Source organism: Erpetoichthys calabaricus, chromosome 3 (assembly GCF_900747795.2).
Source record: "Erpetoichthys calabaricus chromosome 3, fErpCal1.3, whole genome shotgun sequence".
Classification (NCBI taxonomy): domain Eukaryota; kingdom Metazoa; phylum Chordata; class Cladistia; order Polypteriformes; family Polypteridae; genus Erpetoichthys; species Erpetoichthys calabaricus.
In genome coordinates, this window is record NC_041396.2 from 243200675 (window position 1) to 243221048 (window position 20374).

The 20374-nt window shown below is 36.8% G+C and overlaps 1 protein-coding gene across 15 annotated transcripts in view; it reads right to left on the reverse strand.

The window, feature by feature from the left end:
• The window catches only part of ptprk (protein tyrosine phosphatase receptor type K), a 615224-nt gene that overhangs the window by 431475 nt on the left and 163375 nt on the right, over positions 1 to 20374 (reverse strand). For all 15 annotated transcript variants that reach the window (XM_028797925.2, XM_051924122.1, XM_028797923.2 and 12 more), the window contains exon 3: positions 7053 to 7324. In XM_028797925.2, coding sequence (XP_028653758.1) covers positions 7053 to 7324 — 272 coding nt within the window. The remainder of the gene's footprint in view (positions 1 to 7052; positions 7325 to 20374) is intronic.

Genomic DNA, 20374 nt, shown 5'->3' on the forward strand with positions numbered 1-20374 from the left:
GGACTGGGAGAATGTCATATGGTCAGATGAAACCAAAATAGAACTTTTTGGTAAGGAGAAAGAATGCTGAGTTGCATCCAAAGAACACCATACCTACTGTAAAACATGGGGGTGGAAACATCATGCTTTGGGGCTGTTTTTCCGTGTAAAGGAAAGAATGAATGGGGCCATGTATTGTCAGATTTTGAGTGAAAACCTCCTTCCATCAGCAAGGGCATTGAAGATGAAACGTGGCTGGGTCTTTCAGCATGACAATGATCCCAAACACACCGCCTGGGTAACGAAGGAGTGGCTTCGTAAGAAGCATTTCAAGGTCCTGGAGTGGCCTAGCAAGTCTCTAGATCTCAACCCCATAGAAAATCTTTGGAGGGAGTTGTAAGTCCATGTTGCCCCGCGACAGCCCCAAAACATCACTGCTCTAGAGGAGAACTGCATGGAGGAATGGGCCAAAATACCAGCAACATTGTGTGAAAACCTTGTGAAGACTTACAGAAAACGTTTGACCACTGTCATTGCCAACAAAGGGTATATAATAAAGTATTGAGATGAACTTTTGTTATTGACCAAATACTTTTTTTCCCCCACCATAATTTGCAAAAAATTCTTCAAAAATCAGACAATATGATTTTCTAGATTTTTTTTTTTTCTCATTTTGTCTCTCATAGTTGAGGTATACCTATGATGAAAATTACAGGCCTCTCTCATCTTTTTAAGTGGGAGAACTTGCACAATTGGTGGTTGACTAAATACTTTTTTGCCCCACTGTATATATGTGTGTGTGTGTGTGTGTGTGTATATATATATATATATATATATATATATGTGTGTGTGTGTGTGTGTGTGTAGAAACTGAGGGTAAAGGAATTGGACTGGCCAAGCATGTCTCCAGACATAAACCCTATTGAGCATCTGTGGGGCATCCTCAAACGGAAGGTGGAGGAGTGCAAGGTCTCTAACATCCACCAGCTCCGTGATGTCGTCATGGAGGAGTGGAAGAGGATTCCAGTGGCAACTTGTGAAGCTCTAGTGAACTCCATGCCCCAAGAGAGTTAAGGCAGTGCTGGAAAATAACGGTGGCCACACAAAATATTGACACTTTGGGCACAATTTGGACATTTTTCACTTAGGGGTGTACTCACTTTTGTTGCCAGCAGTTTAGACAACAATGGCTGTGTGTTGAGTTATTTTGAGGGGACAGCAATTTTACACTGTTATACAAGCTGTACACTGACTAATTTACATTGTATTAAAGTGTCATATCTTCAGTGTTGTCCCATGAAAAGATATAAAATATTTATAAAAATGTGACGGGTGTACTCACTTTTGTGAGATACTGTATACACACACACTCACATATATATACCCAAGTGGATTGGGGGTGGTGGGAGTTTTTGGGATGGGTGGAGGAAGGACCTTTGACAGGCGATCCCTTGTAGTTTTCAGTCGGCAACATGCCTTAGTCCAGCGCGTACCATGCTTTCGCTGTTGAAGCATTCTTCAAAAACAACGAATCCATCATCACTAAGCAACATGCCTTCCGGATGAACTTCAGCATTCCTCCTAACGGAGACATCCCAAATCAGAAAACAATTCTTCAGTGGGTAGCTAAATATAGATATACAGGTACAACATTGATCAGAAAATCTCCAGGCCATCCAGAGACTGTTCGAACGCCTGAAAACATCCAAGCTGTAAGGCCATCAACTCTGCAATCCCCTAGACGTTCAGCATGTAAGCATGCTTCTGCCTTAGGCATTTCCAACACGTCTTTGAGGAGGACTTTCATGAGAACCTTAATTTCCATCCTTACAATATGATGGCAGTGCAGGAACTCACTGAGAGAGGCTGGGAGAGACATAGAGAGTTGTGCGTGAACATTCTGAAAACCGTTGATACCATCATCATTTGCAGTGACAAGAGACATTTCCATTTGAATGGTTGCATAAATAAGCTCAACTTTCACTACTGGGGTGAAACCAACTCTCGTGAACTTCATTAGAAACCCCTGAACAGTGAGCATTGTAGGCCCTTACTTTTCTGAGGAGGGGAGAGCAATGGTCACCGTCACTTCAGAACATTACGCTGAAATGCTAGAGAACTTTATGTGGCCCCAACTGGAATAAATGGATGTGGTGGATGCCTGGTTTCAACAGAATGGAACAACAGCTCATACGGCATGGAGATCCATGCAAGTTTTGCAGGAGATGTTTCCAGGGAAGCTGATCTCCCTGCGTGGCGATGTCTCCTGATCTCGCTCCGTGCTATTTCTTCTTGTGGTGCTATCACAAGTCGAAGGTATACACACACCAACCTCAAAATCTTGAAGCCCTCAAGGACACTATCCTCCATGAAATCGCCACTACTCCCCTTGAAATGGCTGAGTGAGCCATGCGTGTGTTCAGAAATCGTCTCGAACAGTGTATCACTAATGACGTCCATCACCTTGAAGACATCATTTTTAAAACACAGTGAACAAAAAAAAAAATCTATTTTGTATACCCTTTCTTGTGTCATAATGAAATTTATTTTATCTTGTAGTGTTTTTGTAGAATAAACATTTGAAATGTGGTACTTGTTTGGCTCACCCTGTTAGAAATATATCTCCTTAATTATTACAAAAATAGTAGTCAGTCGCCAGGATATTAATAAACCTTTTCTGTCAATACAACTAAAAATGAACATGAAAAAAAATAAACCCAGTAAATTGGAATATAAATGCACTGAACAGAGTCCAACAACTGTGTCATAGCCAGCTCCTTAAGTCAGGGAATTTAGAACCATAACTGTAAACAACATCTAGTTGGGTTAAACTACAAGAGGTGAAGTTTTTGACTGACGGCAGAGAGTTTGCTTAAAAATGTAATGTTTCAAAAATTAAATAGCATGGTATCCCTACCTAATGCAACTGTAAGGTCTAATAAGAACTGAACAGCAAGGAAGAATCAAAGTAACTCAGAAAAAAGCAATTACAAAAAAAGATGGATTCTTTTATAATTTTTCAACATGCTTTTTCTAAGTGTGTGAAAAATTATAGATAGCTAGTAAAAAAATAAATAAATAAAAGCAACAACACACTGTTATGTTGTCACACTGGAAAGTACAATTCAAAGGCAATATCTAAAATAAGGTACCGTCACACAACTACTGCCTCTCTCAAATAATTCACAAAGCATGTGAAATGAGAATAAAACAATCAAAGTCCATAGCTGTTTAAAATAAAAAAGCAATAATGATGGAAATTGGAAAAGGTTGTGTCTTTCACAATGGATGCAGGCAAAAAAGAAATAAGGGAAATTTCATAACCACTGAAGGTGATTCTACAAATCCATGCAGCCTTAAGCCATTATTGTACTTAGCCTGTTTTATAAAGGAAAGCAACAGAATCAAGTATTTCCACTGACTGGAATAATTTTGCCCTTAGCCATGTAGACAAGAGGAGTATCAATTACAAAGAGCTGCAACCGGATGACCTTTTCAGATGAGGGCACTCGTGCCACAAGCACTTTCTTTGCAAGGTTAGTTACTCAAGACAGCAAGGGTGCTTTGTGTAAACAGCAGGGAAAAGCCAGTTACGTCAGTAACTCAGGAGATTCAGAAAGGCCCCTACTGTTTGTCTGCATACAGTAAAAGATGCATTCAGAAGGAGAACAAACATTAAAGGAAAAAAGGATTAAAAAAACTATTACACTCTCTCATAGGAATATTTGAATGGTTTATACTAAACATGCAATTCAGACAAAGAGACAAGACTGTAGCCTGGTCAAGTATCATGTTTCACGAACTCTTGGTCTATAAGGGTGATCGCAAAACCAATTGTAGTGTCTATGACGAATGGATGTTCTTTCCATGTCTGGAGACACCCTCATTTTGGTTAATAACTAGGTGTTAGTGCAGCATAAACCTGCAATGGATTGGCACATAATACACTCAAGATTACTGTATAGTAAGTTCAGCACTGTGTGTCATACAGCACAGACAGGCTGTGTCATAGTAACACCAAAAACTAAACATCAGGATAGTTCATTAGATTATGTGATTACATAAGAAGCATCTTTCATATTATAAAACTTTATAAAAAGCACAGAGGGAATGCATTTGTAAATTGGCTGCAAGCAAAATTCACCACCTTTCAGTTCAAGCAAAATGTCTACATTTGAAATGAAAGTTTGCAGATTCCAAATGCACATCAGCTGTACTTTTGCTTCTTCATAAAAACAAATTGCCAGGCTCATGGAGGACAATATCAAATCATTTAAGGTGCTTGCTATTAATATATACTATTAGTAACATCACACAAAACCTAACAACAAAGTGTCTTACCATTCAATTTCATTTTCAGTTTCCTTCAGGTGGCTGAACTACTGAGAAAAGAATCCAACATTCATAACAGAGTACGAGTATGCTAAAGCTTCACTCAATTTTTTAGAATATAAAAAGAACATTAATTATTTTACTTGAGATTTAATTTCTGTCAACATTTGGAAACAAAAAAAAATGGTATGAAAACCAGTGCTCTTTCATAACTAGTCAACAATGAATGCCACATGCTGAAACTAAAAATAATAACTGATACTAATAACTTCAAGCTGACCATGCTGTTAATAATGAATTCTACAGATAAATAAAAAATGTCCTTTTAATTACATAGTGCAAAGCTGTGACATCTCAGGCTGTTGCACTCTTCCTAAAGAGCAACTTTCTCAATCACAGATCACACTGGCACTATGGGGTGGTAGCAGAAACTACTATGCCATCCTGCTAACCAAAGAAAAAAAAATGGTTATAAAAGTAAATTAGGAATAGTGTCAAATAAAACTAACTTTTAAATAATAAATAACAAATAAAAATAAACTATATGCTTCCATATACAAAAATCAAAACATGTAATTTTTAAATAAAACAGAAAAGGCATGGAAAAAAACATTAGGCTATCTGGATAGGATACTTTTATATGGGAGGGTGGGTCGGTGGGGGAGTTAAATTTTAATACACTAATAGAATTAAGGAGTGTGGAGATGAAAAAGATGAAATAATTACTAAATGATTATGTAGGAAAACCAAAACTAAATAACCAAATGAAGCAAAACTTCCTTCAAGGAAAAATACACTCCAAGAATTAAAAGACTACAGAAACCACTGAATATACAAATACCCAACCTTTTATATTTATTTCTATTACATATACATTAAATACAATGGGACACTGGTCAGTAATATTAATTGTTGCCAAAGAGAGGTAAATGTTATGATTACTACTATGATGACAACAAGCAATTTAGCATTAAGCAATTTCCCTTGAGATTAATAAAGTTTTTCCGATTCCGATTCATTTCAGCAATGCAAATCCTAAACTAAAAAACCCTGATCAGTTTTCCAAATGACTTGTGGCTTAATTAGCCTTGGTATGATTACTTAAAATTAAGACAAGAAAAGCACTTCAATACGTGTAATAAGATGCACAACACAAAGAAAGTCATATTCCGCTATATTAGTAAAATGATGGTTTAAGAATTTTTTTTTCCATTCTTAGTGTGTTCACAAACATTGGATATCAAAAAATACTGCTCAAATCCTCTGCTAAACTAGAGGCTACATACCTACTATATTTTATTATAAATTTGAATGCAAGTGTTATATAAAGAATACTTTCAGTTAAATTAATAAGACGATTTATAAGAATTACAGCATGGCTTAGGAGCTAAAGCAGCAGAACGTAAAACCAAAAGGTTTCCAGCTAGAACTTTGCCAGAATAATTGAGTCACTGGGGAATCAAATGGTGAGACATGATCCTAGTGCTAAGAAATATTTGCATAATTAAGCAGTCATATTTTAGTGGATTATATGCAAAGCTTTAAACATATATACACACATATACACATACAGAAAAAAAGTCTAAAGCAAAGTTAAAGCACCAGAAAGTTAAATATTCAAGACTTCTATAGTGAGGAATGAACCATCAGCTTTGTGTTTTACAGCATAGCACTTAAATAGCTTTTAATTAATGTTAGGCACAAGTGTTAATTTCAGTATAAAACATGGGGCTCCTGGTTACTTATAAGCACAAACAAATTTCTATTGTAACAGCATTTTTAAGCCATTTATAGCTCCTTTCTCTTTCTAATTAGTTGAAGTGATTGCCTGGATGGAAATAGAGCTTGAATACTGGGAAACTCCTTCTAATGAATTACTTCCTTTCTTCCACACATGAATTCCAACTTAATTTACTATACCATGTTACACATCCTTCAATACACCAGCCTAAAAACAAATGTTCATCTATACAGAATGTCAACTCTAAGTATCAAAAAGATGTTAATAACAGTAAAACATGTCTGCACATGCCACGAGTGATTATTCTATTCACACTTTTTGATAAGCTCAATTAAAAAAAACATGCTTTGAAATGACTCCTAATCCTAAGAGTGACCAAGTTGATTTACCACATATTGTGCTCAATCTTGCTGTTTTGAAGCTCTGGTGTTAACAAGACCAAGTTGAGGAATAATTTTAGATGTGGATTTGGCTACTGCAGGTAATGATGAAGGGAAGGGGGTGGTTGAGGGGGGCAAGTGAAAAAAGAAAGATTTTTTAATAATCTTAGATTTTTTGAAAAGTGGCATGTCACTTGCTAATATGAGCCATAAGTTTGGTTAGAACAAGTTGAGCATTTACACAATAAAGCAGACAGAAATTTGTGGAAGTGTTAGGTCTTATAGTGCTATTATAAGTAATCTAAAAAGGATTTAAAGTATACAGGGGATGAGTATAGTTTACATGCAAATACTATACCATTTATATAAAGGAGCTGAGCAATCTATCTATCTATCTATCTATCTATCTATCTAACCAATCCCACATGGATACTAAAGGACGACTGAAGTTTGACATTGTTTGACATTTTCTGATAAGCTTTAACGGTTAATTTCTTATTAGTCATTAACATTTGTACCTTTCACTATAAATATATTAAAAATCTATATAAAAAGACAATAATGCACAGTCAAATTCTTTCTTCAAAAAAAAAAAAAAAAAAAAAATCCAAACAAATTACCTGGTATTCATTAGGCCAGAAAGTACTAACTGCCAACTCCGCTCGAAGCCATTCTTTGCCCGTGTAACCAGTCACATTCCAGATGGGATTAGCAAGAGGTCCTTTGTTTACCTTTACCAAGATGTTTAACGTTCCTGGGCTTAAGCCATCTTTTGTGTACAATAAGTAGTTGAAGTCAATACAGTGAGTGTCATTTTCTTTCATAACAGGAAGCTGGATACGTGCTTTTTCTCCAGAGTCATGTTGTGAAGAGTCAACCATCATATAAGATCCTGTTGAAACAAAGATTTATCAAAATTAAACACAAACTGCATTTTTTTTTTTTTTGTAAAAGAACACACAAGTTAGAATACAGTGGAAGTGAATCTGATTGGATATGAACCTTTATCACAGAGGATGTAAAACGTATTACACAACTAGTACTTATCACTAATACTGCGCCCAATGTGTACAATTTGTAAACCCACACAGGGTTGCCCTCTTCTGCTCTACGGACGTCAGAATTTGATTTCAGTGTTGTTTCAAGTAGGGTTGTCAAAAGTATTGAAACATTGATAACTATTGATTTTAATATTTTAAAATTATTTCCACACTCATTTTTCATGGTATTGATTCAACAACAACCAGTATATCACAAAAGCGCTTCCAGATCCCTATGGTTATGACAATTGAGCCTTGTGGACTATCAATCAGCATTGCTAGAGTGACTGTCTCATTTCCACTCACAGGCGTTAATAAGATGGCAACTTCAGCATCATTGGAGACTTCACCAGCATACTTAAATAACAACGAAGGCAGCCAGAGTGGTGTCTGGAAATACATTTGCTTGATGGCAAATGGGGACAAAAAAAAAAAAAGCCCAAGAATACTGTACAAACAAGCCTCTATGAAAGTTTTGCGACTGCACAATACCAACTAATTAGTCAAATAGTTAAAGGATCGACACGTCATTCCATAAAAAGGATTTCTCTTATTTCTAAATTAAGGAAACATTAAGTATAAATCTGTAAATTGCGGCATTTGAAGCATTTGAAACTAACAAACACTGTTGTAAGTCGCTCTGGATAAGAGCGTCTGCTAAATGATGTAAATGTAAATGTATTTTTTCTATAGGTTACAACCTTTGTAGTCAGTTAAATGTTTAATGCATCAAGACAGGGTTCTGTAATAATTTAACCCTATGAGCCACTTTTATTCTTTAGAACTACAGCTCTGCCATTCAATTTTTAAACCCATGTCAGAACTTCTGCTGCCTCAGCACATTACTTTCTTTTATTACATTTACTTTTAAAATTATATTTCTCCAAATTTACCATATAATGTAACTTTTCAGTGCTCATTTGCATAAACAGTTGTGCTACTCCTCCATGTGCTCAAATACTAAATTCATGCTCTGAAGCATAGCTGGAAGTATGTCAGGACTTATTTGCATCCCAACAAAAGTGTGCCTCATGGAAGAGCATGTTGACAAAGTTGAAAGTTACAGAAGACACCACAGTTTATATGCACAAAAATACAACGTGCACTGTTCGCATTTATTCGAAGACTAAGTGTGTTAGTCGTCTGTGTGTTATTTTTCTGAACAATTGTCTACAAAACACCATATTAATGTTCTTTTTGCTTGAATGTTTATTTATACTGTTTACAAAAGATTTCACTTTTCTTATATAATATGCCACTGTTGCTGTCCAGGATTTTAAATCACCTGTAGCTCGCAAACTATTGACCTAAAATTTGGTACACATATACTACGTGACATCTACCATTCGCTTTTGGGGTGATGATTGACCTCCAAGGTTATTCCTCTTTTTATTTTTATTTTATTGTAGAATCAACTCTTGGCAGCATGCGGCACATGCGTACAGGCACCATTCTCATTCTCTACCACCTTCACTTCCCCTACCTCTTCATATCTTACTTCATTCTTGAGGCAGATTGAAGACTTAAGTGCCAGCTTAAGTGAAAAATAAAGGAAAACGGACTAAGTAATTGCAACACAAACACTGATTTAATCAGTTTTAATGCCAAAAGATGCCGACAAAACGAGAGAAGAAGTGGGCCGCTAGGGTGAAGACAAGAAGAGCTGCTCAGGAAGCAGAAAGTGCATCAACCTCTGAGCAAACAAGTGCTAAAAGTGTATACACTGCACGTTATCATGCAGTGTGCGGTTACTGGTTTAATTAATATATAATGGCATTTAACACTTCATTGCACTACCTCAATAACAGTATTTTTGTCTTTAATGCTATAAAAAAAAAAAACCTGATTTAAGCATCTTTTCTGTTTATTGTTTGCAAAACTTTACTGTTACCTTTTATAAAAGATTGCACTATTTGAAGTATTTGCATTTTTACTGAGTTATACACTGCATCGGTAATCTAAAATGATATCAAATTTAAAACAAATTTGTATCATGACACTAGCTTCAAGATGATATGATAAACTTTTCAATAAATTATTCAGAGCAGAAGCACAATCAACCATATTTAAAAGTAGAAATGCAAAGGCTGAAAAGGTGATAAGACATATCTGGAACAATGTTATGAATAGAAGAATGTAAGAAAATGCATTTCTTAGGCTCAAGACAGGGTGGGATGGTGCAGGTTAGCTCCAAGCTCCTGTTGCATCCGGGAAGCCTCTTGGACCCACCACCATTGATAATGTACCGAAAATGAACTGGGCAAATTAGGACAACATATGGTTAGCAAAGGATTGGTGCAAAAATGTGGCAAGTGCTTTATTAAAATCCAAAACAAAAGTACTTAATAAAGGCAGTGCAGATTTCCATCACAAAATAAATAATCCTATAAAAACAGTGATCCCAAATGTCACTGAGGTTAAAAAGTTCATCAAAATACATAATTCCTTAAAGGTGAAGCTAAACTCCTAAGGCAGAAAACTTTTCTTAAATCACAGTCCCCGGTGCATCCTTTTAAAACTGACAGCTCCTCTGCTTATCCCGCACAGGGCCTCACAGCAGAGGACACGCCATGCCGACAGGCATAGCCCACTTTCTATTACAGGCTTGGGTCTCTGCTATCCATGGCCCACCAGCAGGGCTCCCCATCCAAGCCTCACCTAGCCCTGACCAACTCCAGCTGCTTTTCCCACACTTAAACAAGAGCAAGCACAAGGAAGGCACTCTAGCTCCCTAAGCTGCTCAGCTGGAGTGGCCTCTTTCAGCCAGAGTGTCAGCCACATGCTCTCCCAAGGGACTCTCCTCCCAGCTGTCTGCAAACATGCATTTCGTTGTACCATGTGAAAGTCACTGACAGAATAAAACCAAATAATAAAGCACTAACTTTTAGAAGTAGTCAAAATTTACACCGGGTGTTACAGACTCAAATCAAATGCATGTTTTTATTATAGTAATAATAATAGCAGCTCACTACTCAAAACAAGAAGCACTTGGACTCAAACCCAGAACATTTTGGTTATAAGGCAGCAGTTCTTACCTCTGCGCCATCCAAGAAGACCTATCAACTTCCTGTCGATTGACATTTCAGTTTGGGTTTTTAACTCATTGACAGCAACATGTAAATTGAATGATTTTTTTTTCTTTGGTTATATTCCTGAATAAAAGGTGCATGTGTTTATTTGATATTTGGACTAAACTCTTCACATATTATACACTTCACATTATTATTACTATTACATGGAAAAAGTTTGTTTTAAGCATGTGTTCATCATTTCTTGCCTCGCATTTCCTGTCATCCTACATTTACCCAGATCGTTATAGACACATGAAATGTATGTATTCCAAATAACGATATATTATTTACCCTATACAACTCTGGGCAACCCACAGCCAGATTAAGAGACTTGAGCTGGGAGAACGTCTGCTGCATCGGTGGGGGGGATGAGATAGCAGGCTGCTTGTGCTGATTGACACATTTACTAAACAAAGACGCTGATGAGGAGATGCAAAGGAATTTAAAGGTGGTCTGGGATTATGAATTTTTTCATAGGCTTCAGGGATTCTAGTGTTAAATGCATCAGAATAGGAGAAAATATATAATTCAGTAAGCAAGTAACTGCAACCAAATCTTAAACATATAAATTTGTACACAAAGAGGTTAGAAGTTAAAGCTGAATTAGAATACATAACCTCTCTATCACATAAAGTAAGAACTAGTGCGACCCTAGGTACAGCCGAAAGCTTCTAGAATGACTGTACCAATCCATAATTAAAACAGAACTCAGCACTAAGTGGATGATCACCACATAATAACCACATTATTTTTAGTGGTGGTAGTTCTCACAGGCACCAAATGCTGAAGAAAAGTAGTCTTTGTGCCAGCTCACTGCTTACTTCCAAATTCTTTTTAATACTGTAAAAATCAAAAACTTGGTTTACCTGTGTTTATGCCACTTATACTATCTTAAAACATTTAAAAGCTAGCAGCTTTTTTCTATGGAATCATACAACTACAAAAACAACTGAAAAGAAAGCCGACAGGAAAGCTTTCAAGTAAATTTACTAGCTCCGGGTGATGCAGTGAGCACATAATGTGAAGCAATCAGTCTCAGGTTTTAGGGGCCTATTAATTCTCAAAAAATGTAAATTTAAATCTTTATTTAGTAGGATTTACCTCTTCCTTTATAAAAAAAAAATGCACATGTACATGTACATGCAATATTACTAAAAGATCCAATCCTAGTTACTTGACTTCTGGGTTAACGTCAAGGAAAAAATCTAAATCTATAATTATGACATTTCTGGCTAGACTTTTTTTCGGCTGCTCCCATTAGGGGTTGCCACAGTGCATCATCTTTTTCAATATCTTCCTGTCCTCTGCATCTTGCTCTATTAAACACATCACCTGCAAGTCCTCTCTCAACATATCCATAAACCTTCTCTTAGGCCTTCTTCTTTTCCTCTTGCCTTGCAGCTCTATTCTTAGCATCCTTTTCCCCAGTATACCCACCGTTTCTCATCTGCACATGTCCAAAACAACACAATCTCGCGTCCCTGACTGTCTCCAAACATTCCAACCTAAGCTGACCGTCTAATGTACTCATTCCTAATACTATCCATCCTTGTCACACCCAATGCAAATCTTAGCATCTTTAGCTCTGCCACCTTCAGCTCCGTCTCTCGTTTTTTGGTTAGTGCCACAGTCTCCAACCCATATAACAAAGCTGGTCTCATTACAATCCTGTAGACCTTTGTTTTCACTCTTGCTGATACCTGTCACAAATTACTCCTGACACTCTTCTCCACCCATTCCACCCTGCCTGCACTCTTTTTTACCTCTCTTCCACAATCTGTTACTCTGAATTGTTGATCCTAAGTATTTAAACTCATCCACCTTCACCAACTCTACTTTCTGCATCCTCACCATTCCACCAACCTCCCTCACATTTACACACATATACTCGCATTTATTCTGTCTTGTTCCTTGTTCCTATCCTACATTCCTCTTCTCTCTAGTGTACATCTCCCTACTATCGCTACAGATCACAATGTCATCAGCAAACATCATAGTCCACAGGGACTCCTGTCTAATCTCGTCTGTCAACTTGTCCATCACCACTGCAAATAAGAAACTGCTTAGAGCCAATTCCTAAAGTAATCCCACCTCCACATTGAATGCAGCTGTCACTTCTACCGCAGACCTCACCACTGTCACACTTCCCTCGTGCACATCTTGTACAACTCTTACATACTTCTTTGCCACTCCTGACTTCCCAATACAATACCACAACTCCTCCCTCAAGTAACCTTGTCATGTGTTTTCTTCAGGTGCACAAAGACTCAATGCAACTCCTTCTAGCCTTCTCCATCAACACTCTCAGAGCAAACATTGCATCTGTTCTGCAGGATACCATACTGCTGCTCACTAATCATCACCTCCCTTCTTAACCTATCTTCCACTACTCTTTCCCATAACTTCATGCTGTGGCTCATCAATTTTACCCCCTTGTAGTTACTACAGCTCTGCATATCTCCCTTATTCTTAAATCGGTAACAGTGCACTTCTTCCCCACTCCTCAGGCACCCTCTCACTTTCTAAGGTTCTATTAAACAATCTGGTTAAAAACTCCACTGCCATCTCTCCTAAACACCTCCATGCTTCCCCAGGTATGTTATCTAGACCAACAGGCCTTTCCATTCTCTTCATAGCAGTCCTTACTTCCTCCGTGATAATCCGTTACACTTCCTGATTCACTATCGCCACATCATCCAATCTTCTCCCTCTCTCTCTCTTTCATCAGCCTCTCTATACTCTTTCCATCTGCTCAACATACCCTCCTTGCTTTCGAGTACGTTTCCATCTTTATCACCTTAACCTGCTGCACATCTCTCCCAGCTCGGACACTCTGACTAACCAATTGGTACAGGTCCTTTTCTCCTTCCTTAGTGTACAACTGCTCATACAACTCATCATATGCCTTTTCTTTTCCATTCCACCACTAGGTTTCCTTTTCCTCCTTCCTCTGTCCAGATGTCACACCAAGCACCCTTCTTGCTGTCACCCTTAATACTTCTGCTGTTGTTGCCCAGCTGTTTAGTAACTTTTCATTGCCACCAAGTGCTTGTCTTACCTCCTCCCTGAACTAAACATTGCAGTCTTCCTCTTTCAACTTTCACCATTTGATCCTTTGCTCTATCCTCACTCTCCTCGATCTCCAATGTCATCCTACAGACCACCATCCTATGCTGCTTAACTACACTTTCCCCTGCCACCACTTTGCAGTCTTTAATCTCCTTCAGATTGACCCTCCTGCATAGAATATCTAATCTACCTGTGTGCATTTTCCTCCACTCTTGTACCTCCACCCTATGTTCCTCTCTCTGCTAAAAATATGTATTTACCACAGCCATGTCCATCCTTTTCATAAATTCCACTATCATCCGACCTTCTTCATTCCTCTCCTTGACACCATACCTACCCATCACCTCCTCCATTCCCTTCAACATGTCCATTGAAATCCGCTCCAATCACCACTCTGTCACTTGGGTACACTTTCCATCACTTCATCCAACTCACTCCAGAAATCATCTCTTACTCATCGCACACCCAGCTTGCGGGGCATATGCACTAACAACATTCATCATCACACCTTCAATTTTCAGCTTCATAATCATCACTGTCTGACATTCTTTTCACCTCCAAAACACTCTTGACATACTGTTCCTTCAAAATAGCCTCTTACCCATTTCTCCTCCCATCCATTCAGCCACAGTACTGGCTAGACAACAAAGTTTTAATATTCTTTTGTGCTCTATGATGTACCCTCAGATGTTAAATTGAATATTCATAAATTACTATAAAAAAGAATGATACCTGTTTAAAGAAATACAGGAGGCCTTAGTAAACAAAACCTCTACTACAGCAGAACATTCTGATTTAAATCAGTACTTTATTAGCTTAGTACATAATTTTTCCAATCATGTAACAGTTGGGATTATGAAGTACCATATGGCATATTCTAAAAATAAGAAAAAAGGCTTAAGTCAAAAACAAATGTTTCTGTAGAATTCTCTGTGACATATTAGTATTCCATTAGTATTACATAATAAATATGACAAAGGCACATAATTGTATGAATGTAACTCTCCCTACTTACTTTTAGAGTGTGCTGCATGCTTCATATCTGATCTTATACAGATTAAGGGCAAATTATTGATTTGATATGTTTTTCAGGTGTTATGCCAGGTACTTAATTTTCAGCAGCTCTATGTGAGCACACCACACATTTTAAAAAATCAAGATTAATAGTTTACACATTTCTACAAATGGAGTCCCAGCTGAACAAGTGAGTTATTTAAAAGTGATCATCAGGAATCATAACATACACTGTGTGTTTACCTAGTGCTTGTGCGTTTACCTGTGCGTTACCTAGCCCAGAGGTATTGGGATAGACTCTGCCCCCCCACCCCCCCCCCCCGAAACCCAAAATCTGAAACAAGAGGGTTTAATTAATTTTTTTTTTAAATGTATGGATGTAAAGTTCTTTGCATTTTATTTGCCCAACTAAAAACTAAGTAGTTCTATCTCAGTCGTGAGATTGAGGTAGTAGCAGCTGCAATGTTAATTTACAGTCTGCACTGCTATCTCAAAGATTAGATACGAGCAGGCTTAAATAAAGAATCATATTGCTGACCTTTCTTAGAAATCACTTTGCAAATATTTCAGAAGCAGAATGGTACAAATACTTCAGTATGACAACTCCCACCCAATTCTGCAATTATTACTGATCAAAAACACTGACTAGACACAATCAGAGACTTGCTGAAAAAAGGCGACTAACATTAACAAGGTAATCATTTCTATATAGAAAATTATTAGTCATCTTTGCAATACCTTTTTCAAGTGCCAACAGAAATTCTTCAAGAGCAGAATGGACTGCTGAAAAGTGCTGCCACCTAAGGACACTTTACGATGATAGCAAAAAGATGTTTTGTATTAAGAGCACATTACATATTTCAGAATCATTTTCTAAAAAAAAAAAAAAATTACTACCCAAGCAAGTAAATGCAGTTTCCTTAGAAAGCTTTTCTCTAACCACTGAACAGTAACAGAAAACCCCCAAAAAAACTATTTATTTTAGAATCATACTAATAATCAAGGACTAAAATCTAAACAAATGGGAATCCTGTGAAAAAAGGCTAAAAACATATGATGTGCCAGGAACCAAACCCGGAATCCTCTTTACTAATTTATCTGGTTAACTGGAGCTCACATAGTTAGGAGACAAAAAAATAATATCATATAACATAACTTCTGGTTGGGGAGCATGTCAGACTTCCCGACTGTAGTTGCTGATCTCATCGCAGAACAATGTCAGTTTAAATGGATCAAAATTGCTGGGCATGTCTAATTTACCGAATTAGTGCAGCCCTTCCAGCTGAGTTGTGCTCTCCCTCTTTGTAACAGCCAATTGTGTGCTGTCTGACAGAGCCAGCACTGTACGAAGGGTTAACGGCTATAGTAAGTTTAACCACAATTTCAGCCCTTTTTTTTTTTTTTGTTTCCATTCTGTCGTTGTACATATCATAAGCATTGTATTTCTGGTTGAGCAGCTCTCATGCACACAGAGCCCACCTAGTTGGACTAGTTGAACACAGTCACCTTCAGCACCAGTTTAAGTAAAAGAAGGAATTAGGACTAGAAATCAGCATTATGGCAAAAATAAACAGGAAAAAGAATTTTCATTTTTTGAAGTTATTACGCAGTAAACCTGAAACTTTGGGTTATTCTAAATAAACTAAGGAATGTAATTTAAAAAAAAATCATGGCAACAATTTTTTTATGTACTATATGTTTCATATACGGTAAATCTGAGTTAAGTAGAAGTACTGAGGATTATTACCATCCATCAGTTCCCCTAACCAATCTATCCAGGGTAGGGTTGCAATGAAGCTGCTGCCTATCCCTTGGACAGAATTTTGTTTCAAGGCTAAAAACAGTTGTGTCCCCCACAGACAGACAGACAGACAGACAGACAGACAGACAGACAGACAGACAGACAGACAGACAGACAGACAGACAGACAGATATTAAGGATCAAGTATGAAGGCAAAAAGGGAACAAATCTCTGTTCAGCGATATTGGATTAAAAGACCTTTCTTTTTTTCTTAAATGCCTTCAGCAGCTAGATTATACTTTCGACAGGAAATACTTTAGCTATAACAATGATCTTTTCTTTCATTTTGCCATGTGCTTAATTTAATAAAACTGAGTTATTAAAATTAATTTGCCTAGCATCTTAAATATTTTAGGTCTCAGTCATTCAGGTGGGAGATGCCAAAATAGGAGTTTTATTGAAGGGTAAAGCAAGGTGCGGAACAAACTACACAACATCGGCTTCAGGCTTTCCGCAGCTAAGTACACCTGTTAAAGCCCTATTACCAGGTAAGAGGACCAGAGGCTAGGTTCATCGCTACCTCAAAATCTCTCCCGCAGGCCTGAAAAAGGTAAATGATAACCTGACTGTCGCCATCGACATGGCTCTATAGACACCATATGTGTTTACTATTTGCCCACCTCTGAGCAGTATAACACTGTTTGACATTGTTTCTAGAACAACCTGAACAACTTCTGGCACCCCTTTATTTTTGCCTGAAATGGTTTTAATTATTCCTATTATTATATATACACTTACCACCTACACAGGAACAAGATATTTTGAGAATAAAATCAAGATGTGGAACTGGAATATTCTGTACTACGTTTCACAGAAACATGAACAGAATGCTGGCATTGTTCCTACACAAGCGTGACCCATTTATGACAGTGTGTGGAGGAAACACCACATTGCACCACATACCTTTTCACATTATATTCCTTTTATTGAGCCAAACAGTACCTCGACCTCCTACAGGTTTTCTAATACATACTTAAAAATGAAAACAAAAAAAACATTAAAAACTTCCACCAATACCTGAAGCTTACAAGCCATAAAAAAATACAAATGGTAATACCAATATTAATGAAAGAGCAAAACCAATAACACAATTTTCAGATCATCTAATAAGTGCATGGCAAACAGTTCAAAGTACCCCATAAAATCTTTTCACTGCAACAGATCTATAGTTAATGATTGCTCTTAAAAGGTAACATTTTATAATTTATTTCATTTTTATACAGCAAAGGAATTAAACATCCAAAAAAGGTTGGTACTGCTCAAATGCATCCGTCACCAAACTACAACTGCAGACTCTACATAATTTTATTCCTAAGCACACTGTATGTGGCAACAAGATGTATCCTCAAACAGCTCTTGAAAATAGAATACTTAATGTCAGTTAATTAAGGATTTCACTATATTTTAAACAGTTGGAATTAGTTATTTTTCTAAAAAAAAAAAGGTATAAATCTACTAATATTACCACCTAATGTATGCTATATATAAAAATTAAATACTAAAGTGCAGTACACACACAGAATGCACTAGTTAAAGTATACTAAAAGCAGCATGTATTTAGTAAATTAGAAGTTACACTACTTAACATAGCATTAGTAAAAACACAAATATACAAATACTTAAAGCAAGTCTTGAGCCTGAGGTATGTTGAACATAAATCACACAAACAAGAGCTACTCAGAGGGGGGGGGGTGAAGGTGAGCTGAATGTTCACGCATTTATACTTCCCATTATATATAACTCTGTACATGTGACAATATGACTGCCACTATTCGATATTTTATTAAGTAGGTTTCATGGTATACAGTTTCTTTGGATTATATGTCTATAAATCATAGAGCAAAGGAAGATCATCAGTTTAATATTGTTGTATTTTCTTTAGAGCAAAACCAAAAATGAAGCAGTGGATGGCAATTCTATTTCAAAACTACAAAAAAAAAATATATTAACTCATAAAATACATAAGAGCTAGAAGTCACTAAAACCTGTGCAGGAGAAGAGACAAAACTTCCAAACAGTTAAACCACCATTGCCACTTCTAAGAAAGTCACAAACATTGGATTATTTATCTTCATGTCAGTAAGAAGTTTTTTCTAAATATAAAAAAAAAATCTCAAAAAACATTAGCAAGTTTGCAGTTTTCTGTTTAATATGGTCACAATTAGTGCTGATAAGAACCCCTTATTATCCCCATCCATATTCAAAAGTAATCCAGCATCATCACTTAATGTGTAGCATTCACAGTATTTTTGAATGATGTATAGAAAAAGCACTTGGGGAAATTGTGAGTGGGGTATTTCTGAGGGTAATAAGGGCAATGACAAAAAAACACACTATTCTGGAGTGCAGGGTTTTACTTATAAGCTTAAATTAAAAGTGATTTTACCTGGAGGGGACCCACACAACAAAAACTGCATACAACACAAATGTGTCGCAGCCACGCAGTCATTGACAAATTCTATGTGGCATCTGCATATTATTTATAGACTGGCAACTGTGCATATATACACGCACTTGCTCTTAGCCAGAAGTAATGAAAGGCAACAGTTTAGTTAATGAAACCTACAAAGAAACAAGATTAGGTCAGGTATAGTTTAAAGTAACATTAACTGCTAAAATATATGCACACACAAGTTACCAAAACACAGACAAGATGGGCAGAGCCTCTTACAAAAATGCAAATATCCAATAATAGTGAATTTTTGGTTTAGGGGATGAGAGGGCTAACAATATTTGGTAAATCCTGATACTGATTACCCTTGTGCTCACAAACAACTTATTTACATTTAACGTATTTTATTACCCATTTTGTAACATATGACACAGTACATAAACTGCTTTAATTTTGATAGTTAACTTCTAGGAAAGTTGAGTAGCGGTTTTTATTCTTACAAAGTACTTTTAGTGCTTATACCGTCCCACCTCCCACCCTTCTAACCAACACCAAGTGACTTAAGAGATGACATTTCAAATATAGCTCATAATTTTTAAAATTATACCCTTAAAAATGTATGCTATTACAAAGCTGTGAATTAAAACAAGCAGCTTTTTAAAGACTAAAAATTAACAGGCATTACGATGAGCTTGAATCCATAATATGAAAGAGGTAAAAAGATACAGAAAGTCAGCAGATCTAGGAGGTAGAACAGCAGCATTAAAGAACCATTTAAAAGCAGGCTTAAAGATCAGAGTCACCTCCTTTGGAAAGCCATACAGCTTTTTAAGCATAAGAAGCAGGCTGAAATGGTCTGAAGGCACAGCATGTTTGTAATCATTTAACAACAATTTGAAGTTATTAAATTAAGCTAGGGGATAAGGGGGGGGGTGGTGTGGAGAACACACACACGCACACAAATTACTATACAAATCAAGCCAAAACAAAAAATCAAATTTATCAGCAATGATTGACAGGAGCAAATTAATCCTGGGTTCAATGGTTCTCAGGTACCATTATGCAGACAATACATTCGGTATATAATGACAATTAGCTAAAAATGTCTACTACAAAACCAAATGTAAAACAAATCTGTAACAACAATGTCAAAAAGGTGTCTGTTTTTACAATACAGGACTGCTTCCTTGGCCTTTTTCTCAAACATGAATCAAAATATTAGGAAAACAAAGTGATCCAAAAGGTGCCAATGTTCAAAACGTGTTGATTTTTAAACATATTTCTTGCTCTATATATTATATATACACACACACACAGTGGGGCAAAAAAGGATTTAGTCAGCCACCAATTGTGCAAGTTCTCCCACTTAAAAAGAGGAGAGAGGCTATGAGAGACAAAATGAGAAAAAAAAATCCAGAAAATCACATTGTCTGATTTTAAAGAATTTATTTGCAAATTATGGTGGAAAATAAGTATTTCGTCAATAACAAACAAGCAAGATTTCTGGCTCTCACAGACCTGTAACTTCTTCTGTAAGAGGCTCCTCTGTCCTCCA